Source organism: Cokeromyces recurvatus (assembly GCF_025118155.1).
Source record: "Cokeromyces recurvatus strain NRRL 2243 chromosome Unknown BX663scaffold_1, whole genome shotgun sequence".
NCBI lineage: Eukaryota > Fungi > Mucoromycota > Mucoromycetes > Mucorales > Mucoraceae > Cokeromyces > Cokeromyces recurvatus.
The window spans coordinates 1,056,902-1,078,717 of NW_026251387.1; the positions used below are offsets into that span (position 1 = coordinate 1,056,902).

Sequence of the window (21,816 nt, forward strand, 5' to 3'; positions counted from 1 at the left end):
TACTGTTTCTACTTGGAATCAATTATGCATTCCCTTCTAAACTTAGCACAATCAAATCGAAAATCTCTGTTAATTATGCTAGCTGAATATAAATTTATAAAAATAACTTTATATAAGATAAACTGGGGTAAACTAAGAATAACACAAATAGACGTAATAATTGATTCTACTCAGAGTACACACATTAGTTATAAAAATGAATAAGATATACAAATGACATAAACCTATATCTTAAATAACTCTTAGTAATCCTTCTATAATTATATTATCAAATACAATTTGTTATATTTTTATCTTCTTACTACCCATCATCCTTATCCACAAAATACATAAATACTCTTACATTATTAACCCTTATTTTATATACTTGAACTATAATTGAATCTAACTCTTAATAAAAACTTATTGACAAGTCTCAACGTACTTCCTCTGTCTGTTTTCTTTTATTTTGTGATGGAATGTAAATAAAAGATAAAAGATAAAATAGAAAAGAGAGAAAGGGAACAAAAGGAAGTATAGTTTAAGACTGTTTTATTCAATAAAAAATAAAGAATAAAAATTGAAGGTTTTTGAGAAAGAAGTTAAAGATTATTTTGTGTCTAAACAACTGCTTGTATTTATATTAATGAATCCTGAATCAAAGAAATAAAAATAACCGTCAAAGAACATGAGTCATGAAACAGTGTTAGTATTCGGATATACGTCTTGTTGATTCAAGAGACTGATCTATGGATTATCTATTGGGTGTTATAATGATCTGATCAAGTTTTAAATAAAAAAATTTATTGTTTAATCTGAGTATATGTTCCTGATATCTTTTATGTTTTATTTTATTGGATCAAAGACGACCTGAATCCTTTATCAAGGTTATAAAAATAAATATTTAGAAATGGTACGATGTCTTATAATTGATACATCTAGACAATTGGATGTCGATAAGTTTTATATTATTTACAAGATGTTATATACAGAGTTTTATTTCATATTCAGGCTTATATTTTATCCTGTATTATGTAATTCATCTATTATAATATTACTTATGATTATATCCAGAGCTTGTTCTATAACATATTTCTCTTTTATTTTTTTCTTTATATTTTTATTATTCAACTTACCTAAACCACAACATTAATTTTAAAACTATTGTTCAGTCCAGTTATTTCTTTTGATTATTTATTTGTTTTGAATATTTTTTACTTGATATTCTATAAGAAATATTACACACTGTAGCAGGAGTACTTTAAATTATCATTTAATCGGAGTTTAAAATTAAAGAATCCCCATATGAGATAATTTTTGACCTCTAAAATCAACAAAGGCTTCTTGGTTTAGTGGTATAATTCTCGCTTAGGGTGCGAGAGGTCCCGGGTTCGATTCCCGGAGAAGCCCATTATTTTTTAAATGTTACACTGGTGTGGTGCATATAGTGTTTTTGTTGTAAGTTGTTAAACTATGTTATTTGTTTTGTACTACCTTTGATAAATATAAATATTGACATTTTTTTTTTTTTTTACTCAGAGAAGAATTTTCGAAATAAATAAACCAAACACTAATCAAAGTCTTCTGTTTAATAATAAATATTACTACTACCTACAGATCAAATCTGACATTATTAATACAATTAAGAATTTTTATTTGTAAGAAATATAAAGAAAAGAAAAAAAAAAGACTAATGGGCTCGTAGCTTATAAAATTACTGAATTACACTAGTCTGTTCAAATATAATAATATAAGTAACTAAAAATTCTTTTAAAACAAAAGGTAGGTAGAAAAAGTAAAAGATTAGTCACATTATGGGGAAAATAAATAAAATGTTAAAAAGAGCGCTTGGAGGACTAATCTATCAAGGGTGGTTCTAAATCGGAAAGTGGGGGGGGGAAAGAGGAATATAATTGTGAGTTAGGCAATTTATCTCATGTAATATGGAACATATTAAGAGCCAATAAACAAATCATAGAAAAGCAGATATTATATTAGAAGGTTTTTTGAAAGAAAGTTTATTGAGGAGAAAGGAAAAATGGTTGTCAATTGTTTGTAGCATTTGCAATTTGTGGTGCATATGGAGACGTTGTATTGAATGAGTTCTACAAAATAGTTGATTAGAATGAAAAGGGTGATATGAAAGATAATCGTGGGGTAACCAGCCGAAACGCCAATGAAGACGCCAACTTCGATCAGATTACACTATAGGCAACAAAAGGATAAGATCAATCATTGACATATTACGACAGGCAGATGAATACATGGAATAGAAAAGAAAGTTTCTTGAGCTATTTTTTTTTTAGAGATGATAATGTAATTTCTTTTCCTTTTACAGTCAGCAATGTTAGTTCAAAAGCAAACTACAAAATTATTAGTATTACAAGTTGTAAGTAAACAAGAGAAGAACTTTAAATACAAAAAAAAAAAAAAAAAAAAGAGATAAATATGTACACATATATAATTCTATTCTGCTGATAGATGATAGAACATTATAAATCAATACAGAACCACAGACCTGTATTTATTGCTACGTATGTATACAGATGTATAATTATCTATAGGAAAAAATGACTTATGAACAATCGTAGTTGCTGTATAGATATTAGTACAGTGATAGATTTATCCTTCTAATCGAATTAATTAGCCTAATTTTATAGTTCATAATTAGCTGTAGCCATCAATTCTTCCAAAAATCAATCATTCTTACCACCTTCAGAAGATAAACGCTCAAATCATTAAATCTTCATTTATCTTAATGATAAATGTTTATTTTCAAAAAAAAAAAAAAAACCATCAGCCTAATAAGTCCTTATAGTAAAGCAACTTTTCTGAGTATTTTATGATTGATTAGGAGACTTTTTTTTTTTTTTCTTTTTAGGAGACAGGGTGCTACAATAGAAAATACACCTTTTATTCATACTTGTTATACATTTTTTCTTTTATTAAATGTATATCGTATGTATTAAGCATTCAGTGTGTATGATTCTGAAGTTTTATTTTGTTCAGTAGCTAGAGAATGTCTCTTTTGTTTTTTTATTGACTTTTTGATAAGATCGGAAAGTGTAGTAGACCATGTTATGGATTTATTATTATTAGAATGAGATGATAATCGTCGACGACCATAGGGTAAATTACTGTCATTAGTTTCTATTATTGAATCATCATTTACGGTAGTATAGACACCATCTCTATAATGTGTTTGATAATAGTCTTTGCCTTTGAATTCAAAATCTGATTGTGTTTCTCGTCGCTTTGTGTATCTATTCACTTGATGTAAATCATATTGCGTTCGTAATTTATCAATAAATCCCATAGTTATAACTAAAAGGAAAGCAACAGTAACAGAAAAGAAATAAATAAAAAAGAGAAAAGTTGGTTTTATTTAAGGGGAAAAAAAGAAACATAATTTTGCGGTGTATGTAGTATTATTAACAACATATTAAGTATGTAATCAGATGACAAAAAAAAAAAGGATTTGCATAATTCCTATTTTTATCATAACTAGAATTTTGTCTTCGCACATAGAAGGAATTAAAAATAATAGAAAGGAGAGAAATAGGAAGTAATTACTACTATTGCTACAAAAAAAAAAAAATAACCTGATAGTAACATTATTAATAAGATGAATGATAAAATATAAATAGATAAAAAGAATATATTATCTTTCTGTTTGTAAAGAAATCGAAAACTTTCCTCTTTTGTAAAATATAGACTAAAATATTTATTTTCCTAATTTATATTATTTCTTTTCTTGTGAATAGCATTTCAATAGTTCAAATTATTGTCTTATTAACTTGCTTGTTTTTTATAAAGTTTAGCATCAAAAATAGAATAAATATTATCTTCCTTTGAGAGAATAAATAGAAAAATGTCTTCTCATCTAATCTATCTCGTAATTCATAGTTGAAGGTTCATTAGAACATTATCTATACAGTGACTCACAAAAGTGTTTGCAATGTTTTATGACTTTTGGCTTTCCTTAATGCACAACATAAATGAATAAAGATACGTTAATAAAAGTATTTTTAATGAAAAACTGACAAAATTTACATTATTTTTATAGCTTCTTAATCTCATTTAAATGCATGAATGTTCATTTTGACAACAAATCATGCCATTTTATGCGGTTTAGCTGTCTCGATGCATAATATTTTTTTTTGTCTATTTTTCTTAACAAAAACAAAATTTGTGCATTATTCCCATTAACACATAGATCATTACATACAATAGAATGAGACCAATTACTTACGATAAAAAGATGGATATTTTAGCAAAACTTAATGCTAAGGAGCCTTATAGTGATATTTATAAGACAGTGGGCGTGTCAACTAGGACGATTGGTAGAATTGCCAAAGAAAATCAAATTGAGGTTAACGTAAAAGAAGGTAGACCAAAAAGGATTAGTCTATTACTTGGAAGAATAATTGCACGATCTTTTTATACAGATCATTTTATCACTGCAATGGACGCTGCACGGAACTTACATAGTCAAGGGTATGATATTTTTAAGGGCCATGGGCTTTGTAAGAAAGATGCATATATACTGTAAGTATCATTAAAAAAGGGGAGACTTCTGTCTTTCTGTTTGCTAGTATATGCTATTTGATACTTTGTTTAATAAATAGATAATTAGTTATTGCGGATTTGCATAAATTACCTAAAACTCCGAAACATGGCCATACTTTTGTGAGTCACTGTAGGTATAAATGAAAATATGCAAAATTATAACACCAGTTGTTTGAATAAAAACCTTCCTTGTTTTTCAAACAATACTAAAATAAAGTAACTCTAAAAAACCAGATAATACAGTAACAACTGAAAGAGAGATAATTAAAGACTTAAGAAACAAGCTTTATGTACCAAGTATATGACCGAATATTGGCTTGTACTTTTTATTTATATGTAATTAACACTGTCTATAAACTAGATTTTTGGACGGAAACAGAATGGCAGCAATGGTCTGTCCACAACTTTGACTATGAAGCTACTAAACAAAATTCAGGTATTAAACGAATGGTAGCTCACGATGACCTGAGTAAAGATTTAAATACTTTGATTAAAGCTCTTAATAAAAACAGAAGAAAAGTGCAAAGACTAAAACAAATTAAATTAGTGATGAAAAGTAAAAGTAGCTTAATGTTGTACGGGTTTGACTTGAGAGTTTACTCATTTTTTTTTCCAATTTAAATAGCTATCCATAATGACTATGTTAATTCTCACTTTTGGGGAGTACAAGCGGTGAAGAGTGCTAAATTAAGTGATAGACAATTCATTGCAAAATTGTCTAGGAGTGTTGCAGAGGCTTTTACCTACATTAAGTAATAAACTTTGTTACATGTATTTAACTAATTTAATTTTAATCTGTTAGGAAAACTTCGCTTCTGCTACGTTAACTAAGATAGCAATAAATGTAAAACTGCAGGATATTAAGAAAAGAACACATGAAGAAATGACAGAAGATGAAGGATGCAACAAAGATGAAATTGAAGTTGACAGTTATGATGAGAAAAGTTATAACATTAGTGATGATGTAACCAAGAAAAAAAAATGAAGAGAAAGACGATGAACAGGAAGAAATTATGTACTTCATAAAGAAAAATATAGTGAATAGTAATAACGGTATACGATTTGAACTATTTAAATGGGCTTTTAAACTCGTAAACAAGAAATATTATTATTTTATGAATTCACTTAATCAAATCCTCCTATGAATAGCACAAAAATGAGGATTACACACCATCAGAAGATGTTATTGACAACATTTTTCTTAGAAAGGAAAGTGATCTTGACCATTTGAAAACATACACTAGTAATGAAGCTTTGAATTCGACATGTAATATCATGGGATGCAGGATTGATCTTTTGTTATCTTCATTCAAAATAAATATCTGTTCTTGCGAGTGGAAAGTAAATAATGTATGCCCTTCTGTTGCAAGAAAACAAGAAAGCAAAAATTTAAGAGTAAACGCTTCCATTTTAGAAGCATTGCTTAGACTCCCTCATGAAATGAATGATAGCAATATAAATCCTTTTACCTTGATGTATTCTGATTGGATAGGTAGAGATGGAATGTTGTATTTGTACATAACACCATAAAGAGATAATAAAATATAAATATTGAATATTCATTACACAATAATGTTGTATAAACAATATTATCATCATATTATGTAATCATTAAACGTAAAACCTGCAAATGAAGCCCTTATTGAATTAACGATATGTCAAATATAATACCAAACATGACTGTTGATAATATCATAAAAAGGTCAATATTTAACACAGCACAACACAATACAACACCAATGAAATAGCATCTATAAATATCATCTATAACTACCAAGAAAAGTATAAATAGTCAGAGTTTGTACAAGAAGAATAGTTAGCTTTTTTTTATATAATTTTTTCTAATCATTACTTGTGCCTGTATCTCACGATTTGTTTTGTCTTCTTATATTCTTTACTATACAACACAGAGTCTGCCATAAAATCTTTGTAACTCCACATCGGTTTCCTCTTAGCTTAATTGAGTCCTTTCCAAACATACCGTCGCCGAAAACAATGAAGGGAATCCTTTTCTTATCTTCACGGTACTTCTGGGGCTTCCACTTATTTGACCTTTTAAGATGTTTTTCGATAAGAACTATTTAACACGTTGAATTATAAATTGCCTGCTTATTTACAACCTTCTTCTCCTCTCTTTTTTTTTTACTTTCTTATTCCTGCCTCCCCTCTTCTTTTTGTTCTTCTTCTTCTTTCACGGTTGTATTTCAGTCCGCCATTAAGCAAGATGTTGGTCATGATTTCTGGAGCCCGTTGGCGACCTTGATACAATGCGAAACGGCTTTCGCCACTGGTATCTTTTTAGAAATCAAATAGTATGTCAATATGCCCAAGCATAAATTGTAAGTATTCGTAATATTTTTCTGCTTTTGCTGTCTTGTGTGTTGGAATTTTCGATTTTACTTCCTCAATTCCATTTTGTTTTTTAAGTTTTTTGTTGATCTACTAAGAATTTTGTTAAACCGGTGTAGTGATAATATTCTTTGGTTGAACAGCGTATAATAGGGTGGACATCTTTGACAAGGCCACACACTGCTGTATATACCACTTTTCTTCCGAGGTCTAAATAAATTGAATTATATGTTGACGCCACCTCTTCGTAGTCAAAATCTGTTAACCTGAGATCTAGATTATTAACGGTCTGATAAGATTCTTTTTTCTTTTTGTAAAAAAAAAGACAATCCACCGAAAATCCGTCTGGGCGTAAAAGGTTTCCAAATAAGACTCCATTGTTCCCATTAAGTGCAAGATTGCTAGTATTATGCCAGATACTTGTTTGCGCAATTAATAATTTTTTCAGATTATACTATACCTTTTAATTCGCAATGTTTAAAAGTTCTCGACCTTTTTAAACATTTCAAGTTGCTTATTATACTCCCTTGGTACAGAAGTGGACAGAAAAGCCGAGAAGGCGTTTACGAATATTGTTATAGACCTGAAGTGTAAAGAGGGTTTTTGTAACAAGCCAAACAAATAAGGTAACGGTAATCTTCATACATGATAAGGACCGTGATTTACATGTTCCTCTTCATATTTTAGTAGGATATGTAAAATAATAGGTATACATTTCTCGGGGTACCCAGAAAGTGATTTCAATGTTACTTTGTTTGGGGGTAATTTCCTTTAGCGGTTGACAAAATAAGGTAACACATTGCTTTTGATGCTCTTCTAAAACTATAGATTCTGGCCATTAAGGGTACCCTCCACAAACAAATTGGTAACAGTATCTTACAGAGATTTTGTGAATGTATTTGGATTCAATAATTTAATTAACAGCATATAAGTATAATCACTAACTTTATTGTCGATTAATCACTTACAACAAACATATTTTTGAAACCAATATCTGAAGTATCTCATGAACTGTGCTTCGAAATTTTCAACAATATGGTTGCTATAAGCTGTTGACAGCTCTTTACAAGCCTCTGTTAAACACTGGCTCGCTCCTGCCTCTAACTTTTGCTTATACACGATGTTTGGGAAGGCAGCACAACATACATCCCAAGTTCGTATTAAACAGGCTGGAGCATTTTGACTATTTGTGGTCACATTTTAATAATGTAATAATTTGTTTTGTTAGTTTTGGTTGAATATAAAGATTTGTGAAAGCTTTGAGAAATATATGTAGTTTCCAAGATCTGCTCTATTAGCATCAGTAATATATGCTGTTGTTAAATTAATTATCTTTATGCCAGACTAAATTGACATACAAGGAGTAACTATTACATGAGGTTCCAAGGCAAATATAACTTGTAGAAACAAGGCTGTATGTGGAACTGTCACTCTTAAAGCTATATATAATGAAAAACATTAACTATCTTTTCAAGTTCTTGTCTGAATATTATTTTTTAACTTATCTAAATAATTTCTTTCCACTGTCTGTAAATGTTTTTTTTTTTTTTTTTTTTTTTTTTTTTTTTTTTTTCAATTGTCTGAATTTAAAGAAGAAATACTGTAGTAACAGAGCCCCCAGATCTATCAAAGATCCACTCTTTTATCTTTTGAATCTATTACCATCAACATTCCATACTAAGAAAGTGAAAAAATCAATTGATGCCTGGCTCATACGCTGGCCTTCTATATGTGCAATTCTGCTTGAGATGGACTATCTAGCTCACTCCCAAATTCCTGAACCCTCTGACCATCTTGGTGAACCCTTTGTCAATCATCTTCTTTCAATACAATAACAAATTTCTGATAGTTAATTATCATCGCTTATACATACACTTTAACATTTTCCCTTTTATCCCAAAAGGGTTTTTCTTTCCTTTTTTTTTTTCATAGCGATCTGACCACGGCAAAACAGCATATACAAATGCTATGTGCTCATTGGTCATTTTTTTAATTTTTAAATAAAATTCTTCTTTCATCGTATTCTTGAATCGGTACGGGTATAAAATAGCCCGAGTCACGCTCACGCATCATAGAAAATTTCTTGTTAAACAAAGTTATTTGCCGTATATAGAAAAGGCGGTAATGGATCAAATATTATTTTTCGATTTTGTATATTGGCTTTTTTCGATTATATACGTATATAATGTTGACTTTTTCGATTTTTTTCAATTTGCTATTTTTCTCTCTCTCTCTTTTTTTTTTTTATTTTTTCTCTTTTTGGTAGAATATGGAGGAAAAAAACGAGATACCAAAGGAATCGGTTCTAATTGATTCAAATATATCAAATACCCAGCTCCCAACCGAAAACAATGGAAAAAGCAATTCAACCGAAGAATCTACTTCATCGACGGATAAATCGAGCAAAGAACAAGCTACTGTTGAAGAGTGTGTTACAGCTGATGAGCAGAAAAAAAACAATAAAGGAAAGACGATGGCCCGTGTATTAACCTTTGTTGGACTCCAAGTTTCCCTCTTCTTAGCTGCCCTAGATGGGTAAAATAGCTAATATTTGTAGTTTTATTTTAACTTATATTATATATATATGTATATATATTATATAGCACTATTGTATCGACTTCTTTACCTCGTATTGGTTCTGATTTCAACCAAATGTCGATCGTATCTTGGGTTGCTACTGCATATATCCTTACATTTGATGCATTTCGTAAGTTCTATATAGAAAACAGATATTGACATAGCAATAGATTGATTTCAAGTAAAATAGAACCTTTATTTTCAAAATTCTCTGATATTTTTGGACGCAAATGGATTTTAATGTTTGGTATAATTATCTTCCTTCTAGGCTCAGTTCTATGTGGTGCTGCTAAGGTATAGATACATATTTCTATGGATTTTAAATGGTATAGATATTGACATGAACTTTATATATAGAATATGATTATGCTTATTGTGTGTAGAGCTGTAGCAGGTATAGGTGCTGCAGCTATCTTTTCAATGGTAAAAAAAAAAGAAAAAGAAAAATTAAAATAAAACATATAATATTAATCAAATGTGGGGTCGGGGACGGGCAATGATAAATAGGTGTTTATTATTTTCTCCGATTTAGTACCACTTGATCAAAGAGGCAAATACCAAGGGTAAAATATATATATAAATATATATTACTTAGTTTGTGCTATATGTCTAAGTAATATAGTATTATAGAGTTGTAAATGCTGTGTTTGCTTTGTCAAGTGTATTTGGGCCTTTAATTGGGGTAACATGGTATAGATGCAAATTTTGACATATTATATATCATAAACATATTTGTTTCTTGTAATAACAATAGGGCTCCTTTACTGACTATGTAACATGGAGGTGGAATTTTTATATCAAGTAAGAATACCTACAAATTAAGAAGAAGAGTACACATATATTTATTTTGTTTTTTTTTTTGTAGTCTTCCTATTGGCGCTGTTGCTATGGGTCTCTTATTTGTATTTTTGAAATTGCCCACACCAGAAGATAAACTCTCAGACAAGTTAAAACGTGTTGATTATGCAGGTTATAACTAAGCATATAAATATTAATATACATGTATTATATGTATGTATATATATTTAAGCAAACAAATTAAATGAAATGCTTTCACAAAAAAACTATAGGTACGATAATTGTCTTGATGTTTTCTACATTGTTCTTACTTGCACTCAATTTTGGTGGCCAGACTTTTCCCTGGAAATCAGCTGCTGTCATTGTTCCTCTTGTTCTTTCTATCCTATTGGTTGGACTTTTGGCCGTTGTTGAAAGGAAGTTCGTAAAGGAGCCCTTAATGCCACCTCGTCTATTCAAGAATCGATCTGTTGTGAGTGTCTTGGTAACCAACTGGTTTTTTGGCATGACCTTCTTTTCTGCTATTTATTATTTACCCGTCTATTTTCAAGTTGTAAGACACGATTCAGCCATGTGGTCAGGTATTCGACTTATTCCCATGCAGATGGTTATATGTGTACTTTCTACTTTTGTTGGATTTTTCATTTCTAAAACAGGAATCTATAAACCATTGTAAGCTACGAAATAGACGTCTATAGGGCTAAAATGTAATGTTCTTTTTTTTTTTTCATTCTAGAATATCCATTGGCATGGCGTTACTTACGATATGGATTGGTCTAATTAGCTTATTTGATCATGACACCCCTTGGTCTCGTATGTATTAACATAATTCATTTTTACCATTACATCAATAATATATCATTCATATATATTATATGTACTTATATATGCAAATATTTATTTATATGTAGGTGTTTATGGTATCACAATAATCGGCTCTGGAGGCCTTGGCTGTCTTTTCTCATCTACTATCATTGCTCTTCAAGCATCAGTAGAAAAAAAAGACATTGCAGTCGTTACTGGTTTAGGCAACTTCTCTCGAATTCTCGGCGGTGCTCTTGGTATTGCTATATCTTCAACTGTACTCAATACTCAACTAACAGATGAGTTACCTAAAGTGATACCTTATGACCAAGCAATTATCGTCATTCAATCATCCGAATATGTCAACAATGGGCTTCCAAAGGAATATTTAGATGTTACTCTAGAAGTTTATGTTAAGGCTCTTCAATTGATTTGGTATGTCTTCATTCCAATGGCTGGCTTAGGTTTTATTGCCTCTTTCTTCATCAAACATTATTCAATTCAAAGACATAAAATGGAAGCAGCTACAGAAAAACAAGAAATAGCTTCGTCTGACGAAAGGCCAGTTACTGTTAGAATATCTCATGAAGAATAAGATGAGCTAAACTGTAGAAATGAGAGAAAATGCTTAAAGACATTAAGAAATGCCCCCCCTTTTTTCCCTCATACTAATACACTTATTTGTTTTTGTTGCTATACTGTTATATTATACAATAAGCTATAATTAATCTATAAATATGCATTTATTCAATCAATTAAAACAATATAATTACAAATAGAGATGGTATATAAATTTATTTTTTTTCTTCTATAAATGTTCTTCCTACTGATCTAGTAGGTAGCTGCGCAAACATTTCATGAATTTCAGCTTGATCATTACAATGTTGCAATAAAGATTTCTTTTTTTGTTCCATTTCTTTATTAGACAGTATATTCAGTAATTGATGAAGATCATTTTGACAGTATTCTGCTGCCCATGCAATATGCATGCCTACAACACCATGATCATTTAGCAATTTTGCCATGTTTAAGAAAACCTCTAATGAGAGTTCATCATATGCTTTGAAAAGTACAATTTGTGAAGAATAAACCTGATTTGATAGTTCTGAAATGATAGTGGGAATAATATGATCATGATCAAGATTATTTGTGGCTTTGGTACTGGTTGAAGATGCCAAGTCAAGTAATGATTGAAAACGAGCTATTAAATCTGGTTGCCTTTTTAATGTTGATTTGCTAGTAGAACATCCTGTGCCGGTAAAGCAGCCACCACATGAAAGACAACTCATATTGTTAAAAAAAAAGTTTTTTTTTTTTTTTTTTTTTTTTTTTTTTTTTTTTTTTTTTTATTTATATACTATTGTTTATACATACAAATATTTATATAAATATTTAACCAATCATCTTCTTTCTAAAACCATTTGAATAGGCGGTTCATTATCACTATCATAAGGTGTGATATCATAATCATATTCGAGCTGTTCACCTTCTCCGAGTTCTTTATTAGGCTCAATAAAATTTGGCAGTTGTCGAGGTAAAGGAACAACCTGTTGTTTAATCCAGTTCGCCCCTGTATTTTTGACAGGTGAACGAATGTAGTGTACATTATTTGACATTCTAGTATTGATATCCCTCTCAACAGGTTCATTTTCTGTCACTAAATTATCATCATCATCGTCTACTATATTTAAATTGCCAGTATTATTAGGGCAGTATACAACACGATCAGCAAGACTACAAAGAATTGTACAATCACGATCTGACAATGACATGCCTCTATGATATCGAAATTCGTGTGAAGTAGGTAATAGCTGTTCAAGACGTCGTTTAACCTCAGTTGAGTCTAGTGTCATGGGTGATCCAATAAGGGTAACGATGTTTTCTGCAAATTGTTTAACAGTTTCATTGATAACTTCTGAGCCTAAGAAACGGCTACAAACAGAAACAAGTTCATCAAAGGCAAATCTGGCGTCCGGATTATTAGTATTTATTGGAGGAGAGTGTGATACATGGGCTGTTGATACACGACGTTTACGTTGTGTAGTATTTAATGAAGATAAGTGAGAAGAAGAAACGTTACCACTAAACAATCATAGATAAGTTTATTAATAATAAAGTCTCTCTAATTATAACATTTGTATAATACGCGCTTATATTTACTCGGGTAGATGACAAAATAATTCGTTTTGTATATCTATTTTTTCGCCTGGTGCTTTTATATCAATGTAATTCATAATTTTATATATATGTATATGTATATATATATATAAAAAAAAAGGTAAAGGTAAAGGTAAAGGTAAATAAATAAAAATTATGCACATAAAAAAAAACAAAAAAACAAAATTCAAAGTCAGCCACCATTTATTATCATTTTAAATTACGTCGATTATTTAATAAAGTAGCATTATTTAAATCAAGTTTAAATTGTCTTCTATTTTGATCTATAAACGGATTATTATTTTTTGCTACTTTTTGTGGTAAATATTGTTGTTGTTGTTGTTGTTGTTGTTGTTGTTGTTGTTGTTGTTTTTGATATCGTCTTGAAGCTATTCCACAACTTCTGTTAGCTAACTTTTGCGCTATAGGTAAATTATAAGCTTGTTGTGACAAGGGTACTTGATGATAATTATGTTGCTTATTATTATTAGCATCTGATAATGGTAAACTATGATTGTCTACTAGGGATTTTTCTTCACCCATACGTTGAACAGCATAAGTGATATCAAAGATACCTCTAAGCGTTGCTGCATCAGGTGTGGTATATACCATGCTGTTGTCTTCGTCTAAAAGAAGCGAATCATCTTGTTCTATCACAGGAGGTGATAGAGCCTTATTAGGATCCTTGATACTATACATGTTATTTACACGTTGTTGAATTTGCTTGTTTGTCAAAAGAGTGGCATCTTTTGTTGTATAGTGTTGATGATGCTGTGCTGAAGAGCCTTGCATAATCCATGGATGCTGGAGGAATTGATCAATTGTATATCGTTTCTTGACATCTACACAAAGTAAATGTGAAATTAAATCTTTAACGGAATATGACATTGTATCCCACCAAGGGCTTAAGAATGAATACTCGCCACGCGCAACCTTTTCTGTTAAAATAGGAATTGATTCATCATAAAAGGGTGGAAAACCACATAGTATAGTATAAAGGACACAACCAATAGCCCACATATCAACTGATTTAGAGTATGTCCTATCACATACAATCTCTGGTGCAGTATAGCCGACTGTACCACAAGGTGTAAAAGTAGAGCTATTCCAAATCACTTTAGACAAACCAAAATCAGCTAACTTGACTCGCCCAATACCACCACCACCTATACCAGGAATAAATTCCCCCTCATCTTCTTTAGTCTCAATATTATCACTAGGACGATAAATACGTCTTTTAGAAGGTATAATAGGAATGGGATCAAATAAAATGTTTTCAGGTTTAATATCACGATGAATAACACCGCAGGATTTGTGAAGGTAATGCACAGCTTGGGCCACTTGTGTAATGACATGACGAGAGAGATCTTCAGAGAAGTAAGTCAGTTTGACAATTTGATGAAAAAGTTCACCTCCTTCACATAGATCCAAGGTGAGGAAATAATTGACTGGAGTTTCCATAAAATGAATGAGTTGTACTATATTTGGATGACGGATATTTTTCATGATTTGAACTTCTTTAATAATATTGGCTCGCTATTAAAAAAGGAATATTCCATTTTTTTTTTAAAAAAAAGAAAGACCTCATAATGATATCATTCATACAATTTACCTCTGTCACTTTTGGTTTTTTAATTATATTTGAATGTAAATGATATTGATTGGCATCCTATATAATATAATGGAAGAAGTTAAAAAGAAAAAAAAAAAAAAAAAAAAAAAAGAGGAAGATTAATAAATCATGTTTTTTTTTCCAATATGTTATAATACCTTATCAGATGGATTTGATTTCTGAGTAACTTTAATAGCAACTTTTCTACCTGTTCTTAAATCTCTTGCTTCGAAGACATTTGAAAATGCTCCACTATAACCAAAATGAATAAATAGAATAAAATAAAATAAAGAAATATGTAAGTAACTGGGCATACAATATGTATACTAAAGACACATGTAATTTACTCTCCAAGTTTTCGAATCAATTCAAATCTTTCTAAACCGGGATATCGAGGCAATTGACTTTTTCTCTTATTTTCTGCCTGAACTAAGCGATTAGCCAACTCATTCTTTGTTGATGTTGGTGTTGGAGAACAGATATTAATAAGTGTAAAATCATCTGTAGACATTGGTTGATCAAGTGCAATTGGGTTAGCTGTCATTTGTCTAAGATAAGAAGGATGATTGTTATTAAACATTCTTTGATATGTACTATCATCAAGATATAAAAATGCGATATCGCTTTATTTTCTTTTTACCTCCTTTTTTTTTTTAACTGAATATAGTAAACTATGTATGCAATATATCTAAAAAGAAGAAATAATAAATAAATAATAATAATAATAATAAAAAAAAAAACGAAGTTTAAGCTTTCCTTCATTATTAAGAATAGTAACGGAAAATAGTTATATTTACTTTTGAGGTTGACATGACGACAATCATAGGTGATTAGTATTGTCAAATAATGATTATGCAAAAGGATTTATTGCTGTAATTGATTTTATTATGTAATAAATAAATCATTTAATATGTGTACAAAAATAAGGAAGTATTCATTTTTATTATTATTGTTACTGTAGAATACTCTCTACTCTTAACACATAAGCACATATATTGTATACACACATCTAGAGTATCTCTGATCTTTACAAATAATGTTTTAAACTTTTTATCTATTCTATTTTAATTTGGAGCTAAGTAATGTATATTGAGCCAATATTTACACCTCTTTTTTTTTTTTTTTTTTGACCGAAACATTACAGATCAAATTCATCATTTCCTTAGTTTAATGTTACAAGTTAATTCAGCATGTCTAAAAATGTCTACGATATAATATAAATTATAGTACATTATCTTAAAAAAAAAGTAGGATTTAATCTATAATATAGTATAATAAAAAACAAGTAAAACTAGTTCACAAAAGATATATGCATCAAATTGGGTTAATCAAAAAAAAAAAAAAAGGTTTGTTCATTTTTTTTCATTTTTCTTTTTTTTTAAATTTACACTTTTCTTGATTTAGAAACCAATCTTTTTATCCAAATTATCTCTAGCAGCTTTAGCAATAACATGCTCATCAGGGAAGGCAAGAGCTTCAAGATTAGCAGCATAAGGAGTAGGAACATCAGCACCGGTTACACGACTCATGGGTGAATCCAAGTACCAGAATGCGTCACCTTATAAATAACAAAATGAATTAACATTCAAGTATTTTCCCCTTTTTCATTCATATTTTCACTTTTTTTTTATCTGTTTGTTTATAACTTACTTTCCATAATTTGAGCAGCAATTTCAGATCCAAAACCAAAAGCAGCCCATGCATTTTCAACAGTAATAATGTGATTTGTCTTCTTAATAGATTTGAAGATTGTCTCAGTATCCAAAGGCTTGATAGATCTTAAGTTGATAACTTCAGCAGAGATACCGTTTTTAGCTAAGAGGTCAGCAGCCTTAAGGGCAAAACCAACAGGACGAGAGTGAGAGACAATGGTAATATCCTTACCCTCACGTTCAATCTTGGCTTTACCAATAGGCAAGACATAGTCATTTGAGAGTGCTTCTGAAGACATTGGATAAGAAATGCCATATTGAAGTTCATTTTCAAGAACAACAACTGGGTTAGGGTCACGAATAGCAGCCTTCAAGAGACCCTTAGCATCTTCTGAATTCCAAGGAGAAACAACCTTAAGACCAGGGACAGAGCCATACCAGGCTGAAAAATCTTGAGAATGTTGGGCACCTACACCAGCGGCAGCACCATTAGGTCCACGGAAAACAATAGGACATTTAACAATACCACCAGACATATAATGTGTCTTGGCTGCAGAATTAACAATTTGATCAATAGCCTATTATTACAAATCGCATAAATATATATATTTGACAATATCTCTTTGTTTTATATGTATATATATGCATATATATATATATGCGTACCTGCATAGCAAAGTTGAATGTCATGAATTCACAAACGGGTTTTAATCCACTGAAGGCAGAACCAACAGCAAGACCAGCAAAGCCCATCTCAGTAATAGGGGTATCAATCACTCTTTTAGGTCCAAATTTATCGAGCAAGCCTTTAGTAACCTATATGTTGTTGGTTTTTTTTTTTTGCGGGGGAGAAGTAAGAATAATAAATAATAAAAAAAATTAAAACTCCATATAACTATAGACCATGGTTGTTTCCCCCCTTGAACCCGAATCTACCCCAATTTTTTTTATTTTTTCCCGGATAATCCCATATGTATAGCCACTAACAACACCCCTCTCCACCCCTAACTAAATAGAAAAAAAATAATTCGCGAAAGAATCATTTACCTTATAAGCACCATTATATTGAGCAACTTCTTCACCAATAATATATACTTTATCATCTTTAATCATCTCTTCTTCTAACGCTTGATTTAAAGCTTCACGAACAGTCATCTATAAAGATAAATACATATATATATATATATGTCAATTATATTTTTCTGTCTATCCTACTCTTCCTTCCCCCGCATCCTTTTCTCCCCCCAATTTTTTTTTTAAAAAAATTTGTGTATATTTCGAACCTCAGTCCCAGAAGAAGTGGAGTTGAAACGTTTTTGTGAAAGAATAGCAATAGTAGTAGGTTTAGTAGAGATAGTAGCAGCATGCTTAATAGCGCTGGGAGCCATACGATTAAGAGTTGCAAGGAAAGTCATTTCTTTTAGTTATATAAAAAATTATATTATATACAATAAAAAAAGAAAAATATATATATAGAATAAAAAGAAGAAAAATTTGTAAGAGAGAGAGAGAGAGAAAAAAAAAAGATAGAGGTCAAAAATAAGCTTTAAAAAAAACAAAAAAAAAAACAGATAAGACAAAGAAAAAAAAAAAAAAGCCCGCACTCACCCGCAATTTATTTAAACATTTCAATGTAAAAAAAAAAAAAAAAAAAAAAAAAAAATTTATATAACCAAACTGACAGTATTCCCCTATTTTTTGTTTCTTTGAACATAACTAAGTATATGAAAGATTAAATGTCTAGTATAGATTTAAATCCATTTGACTTATATACACTTTGTATATAATATATTTGTATATATTTTCGTAGCTTTATCGGAAGTAAAACTCAGGTTTAAAAAAAATCCTTATAATATACCTTTTATGTCATATATTTATATATATAAACTATCATATTTATTTATTTATATATGTTACCATTTTCCTAATAATTTATGATGTCCAGATTTACTGGATACATTACTGTTTGAAATGGAAGATGCAGTACGAGGAGGAAGTGCTGTCTTTTTATTGCTATTTTTTGAAGTAATAGATGATTGAGTAGCAGACGTAGTACTTTTTTTATGAACAGAACCTGTATAAGCAGGGACAACACTATTAGATGGTGACAATCGTTTATCTAATTGACAAAGATCCTTTACGAATTTATCAGGTGTAATTATATGTGTTGATCCTATGAAAAAAAAACATTAGAGAAAATAAAATAAAACAAAAAAAAAAAGAGATGGAAATCTAATCTTTACCAATATAAATTTCACGATCATATGTTTCAGCTATTTCATAAGCAGACCTAATTTCTGAGTAAGTCATACCACCTACAATAAAAATAATAACAGGTGGACCTGAAGGTGGTTTGGGTGCAGCCTACAATTATTTGTGAGTTAAATGTACAAACTTTGTATTCAAATTAAAGTTTACATTAGCTCCTGTTGATTTTTTATGCCATTGAGTTTTATAAACTCTTAATTTAGGGGCTTCTTTATGTGCTTCAGAAGTATTCTTACGTGTATTGTTTTGTTTAACATTACGAATATTATTAGGAAACAAGCTCTGATCAATTGTACCATCAATATGCCCTTCTACAATACGTTTTACAACAGGAACATAACGAGATAAATCAAATGGTACATCATCCTCTTGTTTCTTCTTTGTTGTGCGTTCTTGCTTTTTCATCTTTTTACCTAATCGGTTTGCTGATTTAGATAGTTGTACACCCAGTAGCTTTATGTTTTCAATCGCATCCTTGTATTCTTGTTCGAGACGTGCAACCGCCAATAAGGTCTCCAAATCTTCAGGATCTACACTATCTGAGCTTACTATCCATAATAAAATCAATCTTGCCTTAATCATTTGACTTGTAAGAGGATCATCCAGGATAGGCGTCAAGGCTTCAACTAGATTTTTTGGTTTATCTCCTTCAGGTGTCTCACCACAAGCCATATCTTGTTCGATTAATCCAATCTCCTCAAGATTTTGATCTTTAAATTCCTGCATACATTCATTAGCAATATTCATATGAGCTGAAAATCGACTTTTCATTTCTTGATATTGAGGTAAATTAGAAATCATAGTTTTCATATCATTTAAAGTTGCAACTGTTGTTGATCCTGAAGTTGAGATTTTATTTTCATTTAAAAATGCATTAAAGTCACTAATAAGTTTTTCAGTAGTATTTGCAATGTGCATGTGGCGAATACTTGTATAAACTGGGTCAGTCTCGATTAAAGTAACTTCTTGATTTTGTGTTGTGCCATCTTCTTGAGTGTATTTATACTCATACTTAAGACCATTCGATATTTCTTCAACCGGAAGAAGGTCAGCAAGCATAGCTTGGTAAGTAAATTCATGTAAAAAGGGAGAAATAGGATCAATGGTACGGTCAAGGATAATAAGTGTACCACTTGGAAGTGGTGGATCTCTGGGGGGCTAAAATGAAATTAATATTCTATTTGCTTTATGTCTATTTTTAATACTTTACTGGGAATTCTGGATTTGTTGTACAAAAATTATCCAATTCAGATTGAATCAATTTTGCTAACTGTTCAGGAATACGTCGATTGATGGTATCTTTGATATCTAAAGGTCGATGATATCGAATTAATGGATTTTCTCCAAGAGTGACACATACACATAAAAGCTATTATATAACAGGGTCAATAAAACAAAAATTAATAATCCATTCAGTCTTATCTAGTTTTTATTTACCTGTCTAGCAATATCATCTAGTTGCATTTCAATAGTAGAAGGACTTGTTTCATAAGAACCGAATAATCCAAGGAATTTCCTTTGATCATCTAAAGTATAGACACAATTTTCTCGAACTAAGAAATCAACATACATTTCTTTTAAACTTCGTATATCATTTGCTGCATTTGCTGCATTCAAAAGTCGAGTAAATTCATTAAATGTATTATTTTCCAATGCTATGTAATAAACAGTTTAGTAATTTGTATATAATTCAAAGCGATATATTTCATGTACCATTAATAAAATGAACATGCGCAGCTGCATACATTTTTCCTTCTTTGCGGGAAAAATCATCTACAAGCCGTGAACATGATTCAATACAAGGTGTTAAAATATAAATAGCTTCATAGCTTGGATACGGTTGTCTTGGTTTTTCGATATTTTCCACCACTAAGCAAAAACAGATGTTATTCTTTTTATATACCTTTTTATTTCATTATTTATATACATTACAGGTGACCTAAAATAAAGTATAAATATTAGTATGTTAAATTTAGTTAGTGATATAATGAAACTTTACATTTTCCTCGAGAATATCATACATTTTACAAGCTGAATTCAGTATTTTAGAAGAAAGACTATCCACAACAACTAATTTCCATCTTCCAGTAGGATTAACAGATTTAATTAGTTCCAAAAACCCTAAAGAATATAATTGTTACTTATTGATAAATAGTATTCAATAACTGTAATAGCTTACGCTTTTTAAGGATCTCATCAACGCCAATCATTCTTCTTTAGATGCAAAATGAATAAAATGTAAATTGTATAAAATAAGTTTTTTATGTTATAATAAAAAATTAAGCGGAATTACATTTATTCAAATTTATTTTCTGAAAAAAAAACAAACCAAGAATACAAAGGCATTTTATAGTAATAAGATGAGAATCTTATTAAATGAATACTACCTTCAGCTTTTCTCGATTCAGTTTTTCAAGATGTAATAAGAGCCCCTTTTTTTTAGGGGGAAGAAGGGAAGCTCAATTGGCTTTTTGAAAATCATTGTTAACCTAATCTAGTAAATTTAATGTAAATCTCATCCTTTGTTGGAAATACAATCTTCTATTTGAATTGTTGCAATCCTTCTTATACTACAATAGTAAATTAAAAACTTAAGAATATATATTGTATTCTTTGTTAATTTTATATATTCTTTAATGAGAACACTATTATAGTCTTCATAAATTCAATCTGTAATACGATTAAATATATACAAATATGTATTTTTTTTTTTTTACTGAAAACCCATTGAGCATACAATAAATTAATATTGTATTGCCTGAGTCAGATAAAAAAAAAGGGAGAAAATAGAGATTAGAAAACGTTTGACAGTCAAAGGGAAAAAGATAAAGAAGAGAGGAAGAACATATAACTGTATTTTATGATACTGGATGAATTATTACACAACCGTTTGATCAAGCTTTGTTTGCAAGAAAGGTAGCTCTTGATCTCAAGATCGATGTTCGAGTGGCTCTACGTTGAGTAAAAAAGTATGAAAAAAAGCTATAAGCAATTTCTAACAAAGGAAAGAAGAGGAGCTGTAAAAGGATTCTCAGAAACAAGCACAAATAT

At 30.1% G+C, this 21,816-nt stretch overlaps 11 protein-coding genes and 1 non-coding gene across 12 annotated transcripts; 4 read left to right on the top strand and 8 right to left on the bottom strand.

The window, feature by feature from the left end:
- The first annotated feature begins 1,317 nt into the window (after positions 1-1,317).
- Positions 1,318-1,389, top strand: BX663DRAFT_t2. Its single transcript has one exon. It is a non-coding gene; the product is annotated as a tRNA-Pro (tRNA).
- A 562-nt stretch (positions 1,390-1,951) lies between these two features.
- On the bottom strand, positions 1,952-2,176 carry BX663DRAFT_424741 (uncharacterized protein; the record flags this gene model as incomplete). Its single annotated transcript, XM_051522455.1, has 1 exon — positions 1,952-2,176. A coding segment is annotated over one exon (225 nt), but the record flags the coding sequence as incomplete, so codon positions are not given.
- A 662-nt stretch (positions 2,177-2,838) lies between these two features.
- Positions 2,839-3,349, bottom strand: BX663DRAFT_492251 (uncharacterized protein). The gene has a single exon (XM_051525185.1). It carries the CDS (start codon positions 3,293-3,295, stop codon positions 2,945-2,947), a length of 351 nt encoding a protein of 116 aa, XP_051387845.1. The 5' UTR covers positions 3,296-3,349; the 3' UTR covers positions 2,839-2,944.
- A 1,487-nt stretch (positions 3,350-4,836) lies between these two features.
- On the top strand, positions 4,837-5,304 carry BX663DRAFT_482125 (uncharacterized protein; the record flags this gene model as incomplete). The annotated part of the gene is made up of 2 exons (XM_051524398.1): positions 4,837-5,104; positions 5,174-5,304. The coding sequence occupies 2 exons, from the start codon at positions 4,837-4,839 to the stop codon at positions 5,302-5,304; spliced, it is 399 nt and encodes a 132-aa protein (XP_051387846.1).
- Positions 5,305-5,431: 127 nt separating this feature from the next.
- On the top strand, positions 5,432-6,198 carry BX663DRAFT_539274 (uncharacterized protein; the record flags this gene model as incomplete). Its single annotated transcript, XM_051530711.1, has 2 exons — positions 5,432-5,512; positions 5,698-6,198. The coding sequence occupies 2 exons, from the start codon at positions 5,432-5,434 to the stop codon at positions 6,076-6,078; spliced, it is 462 nt and encodes a 153-aa protein (XP_051387847.1). The 3' UTR covers positions 6,079-6,198.
- A 464-nt stretch (positions 6,199-6,662) lies between these two features.
- On the bottom strand, positions 6,663-7,163 carry BX663DRAFT_492262 (uncharacterized protein; the record flags this gene model as incomplete). Its single annotated transcript, XM_051525186.1, has 2 exons — positions 6,663-6,887; positions 6,977-7,163. A coding segment is annotated over one exon (150 nt), but the record flags the coding sequence as incomplete, so codon positions are not given.
- A 1,952-nt stretch (positions 7,164-9,115) lies between these two features.
- On the top strand, positions 9,116-11,814 carry BX663DRAFT_492265 (major facilitator superfamily domain-containing protein). The gene is made up of 11 exons (XM_051525187.1): positions 9,116-9,432; positions 9,501-9,604; positions 9,665-9,768; positions 9,832-9,897; positions 9,982-10,037; positions 10,105-10,156; positions 10,229-10,275; positions 10,340-10,443; positions 10,545-10,944; positions 11,009-11,085; positions 11,184-11,814. The coding sequence occupies exons 1-11, from the start codon at positions 9,167-9,169 to the stop codon at positions 11,669-11,671; spliced, it is 1,764 nt and encodes a 587-aa protein (XP_051387849.1). The 5' UTR covers positions 9,116-9,166; the 3' UTR covers positions 11,672-11,814.
- Positions 11,815-12,404, bottom strand: BX663DRAFT_492268 (uncharacterized protein). Its single transcript, XM_051525188.1, has one exon. The coding sequence runs from the start codon at positions 12,363-12,365 to the stop codon at positions 11,871-11,873; it is 495 nt and encodes a 164-aa protein (XP_051387850.1). The 5' UTR covers positions 12,366-12,404; the 3' UTR covers positions 11,815-11,870.
- A 72-nt stretch (positions 12,405-12,476) lies between these two features.
- Positions 12,477-13,310, bottom strand: BX663DRAFT_482130 (uncharacterized protein; the record flags this gene model as incomplete). Its single annotated transcript, XM_051524399.1, has 2 exons — positions 12,477-13,158; positions 13,237-13,310. 2 exons carry the CDS (start codon positions 13,308-13,310, stop codon positions 12,477-12,479), a joined length of 756 nt encoding a protein of 251 aa, XP_051387851.1.
- A 133-nt stretch (positions 13,311-13,443) lies between these two features.
- On the bottom strand, positions 13,444-15,544 carry BX663DRAFT_464272 (kinase-like domain-containing protein; the record flags this gene model as incomplete). The annotated part of the gene is made up of 5 exons (XM_051524014.1): positions 15,486-15,544; positions 15,193-15,393; positions 15,004-15,097; positions 14,846-14,902; positions 13,444-14,769 (listed from the first exon to the last, which is right to left on the bottom strand). Exons 2-5 carry the CDS (start codon positions 15,387-15,389, stop codon positions 13,444-13,446), a joined length of 1,674 nt encoding a protein of 557 aa, XP_051387852.1. The 5' UTR covers positions 15,390-15,393; positions 15,486-15,544.
- A 411-nt stretch (positions 15,545-15,955) lies between these two features.
- BX663DRAFT_492272 (thiamine diphosphate-binding protein) lies at positions 15,956-18,019 on the bottom strand. Its single transcript, XM_051525189.1, has 5 exons — positions 17,781-18,019; positions 17,545-17,652; positions 17,164-17,313; positions 16,496-17,075; positions 15,956-16,403 (listed from the first exon to the last, which is right to left on the bottom strand). Exons 1-5 carry the CDS (start codon positions 17,910-17,912, stop codon positions 16,246-16,248), a joined length of 1,128 nt encoding a protein of 375 aa, XP_051387853.1. The 5' UTR covers positions 17,913-18,019; the 3' UTR covers positions 15,956-16,245.
- A 149-nt stretch (positions 18,020-18,168) lies between these two features.
- Positions 18,169-21,085, bottom strand: BX663DRAFT_492275 (Sec1-like protein). Its single transcript, XM_051525190.1, has 8 exons — positions 20,765-21,085; positions 20,698-20,704; positions 20,479-20,634; positions 20,203-20,420; positions 19,976-20,134; positions 18,916-19,923; positions 18,741-18,861; positions 18,169-18,670 (listed from the first exon to the last, which is right to left on the bottom strand). The coding sequence occupies exons 1-8, from the start codon at positions 20,786-20,788 to the stop codon at positions 18,411-18,413; spliced, it is 1,953 nt and encodes a 650-aa protein (XP_051387854.1). The 5' UTR covers positions 20,789-21,085; the 3' UTR covers positions 18,169-18,410.
- Between the last annotated feature and the right edge of the window lie 731 nt (positions 21,086-21,816).

Excerpts from the sequence above, each read along its gene's own strand:
- BX663DRAFT_492251 (XM_051525185.1), bottom strand. The coding sequence starts at position 3,295 with ATGGGATTTATTGATAAATTACGAACGCAATATGATTTACATCAAGTG.
- BX663DRAFT_492265 (XM_051525187.1), top strand. The coding sequence starts at position 9,167 with ATGGAGGAAAAAAACGAGATACCAAAGGAATCGGTTCTAATTGATTCA. Across the intron at positions 10,444-10,544 it reads AAAACGTGTTGATTATGCAG|GTACGATAATTGTCTTGATG; the intron begins GTTATAACTAAG and ends AAAAAACTATAG. Across the intron at positions 10,945-11,008 it reads ACAGGAATCTATAAACCATT|AATATCCATTGGCATGGCGT; the intron begins GTAAGCTACGAA and ends TTTTCATTCTAG.
- BX663DRAFT_492268 (XM_051525188.1), bottom strand. The coding sequence starts at position 12,365 with ATGAGTTGTCTTTCATGTGGTGGCTGCTTTACCGGCACAGGATGTTCT.
- BX663DRAFT_492272 (XM_051525189.1), bottom strand. The coding sequence starts at position 17,912 with ATGACTTTCCTTGCAACTCTTAATCGTATGGCTCCCAGCGCTATTAAG. Across the intron at positions 17,653-17,780 it reads CCACTTCTTCTGGGACTGAG|ATGACTGTTCGTGAAGCTTT; the intron begins GTTCGAAATATA and ends TTATCTTTATAG. Across the intron at positions 17,314-17,544 it reads AATATAATGGTGCTTATAAG|GTTACTAAAGGCTTGCTCGA; the intron begins GTAAATGATTCT and ends AACAACATATAG.
- BX663DRAFT_492275 (XM_051525190.1), bottom strand. The coding sequence starts at position 20,788 with ATGTATGATATTCTCGAGGAAAAT. Across the intron at positions 20,421-20,478 it reads GCATGTTCATTTTATTAATG|CATTGGAAAATAATACATTT; the intron begins GTACATGAAATA and ends TTTATTACATAG. Across the intron at positions 18,671-18,740 it reads TGATCGTGAAATTTATATTG|GATCAACACATATAATTACA; the intron begins GTAAAGATTAGA and ends TTTTTTTCATAG.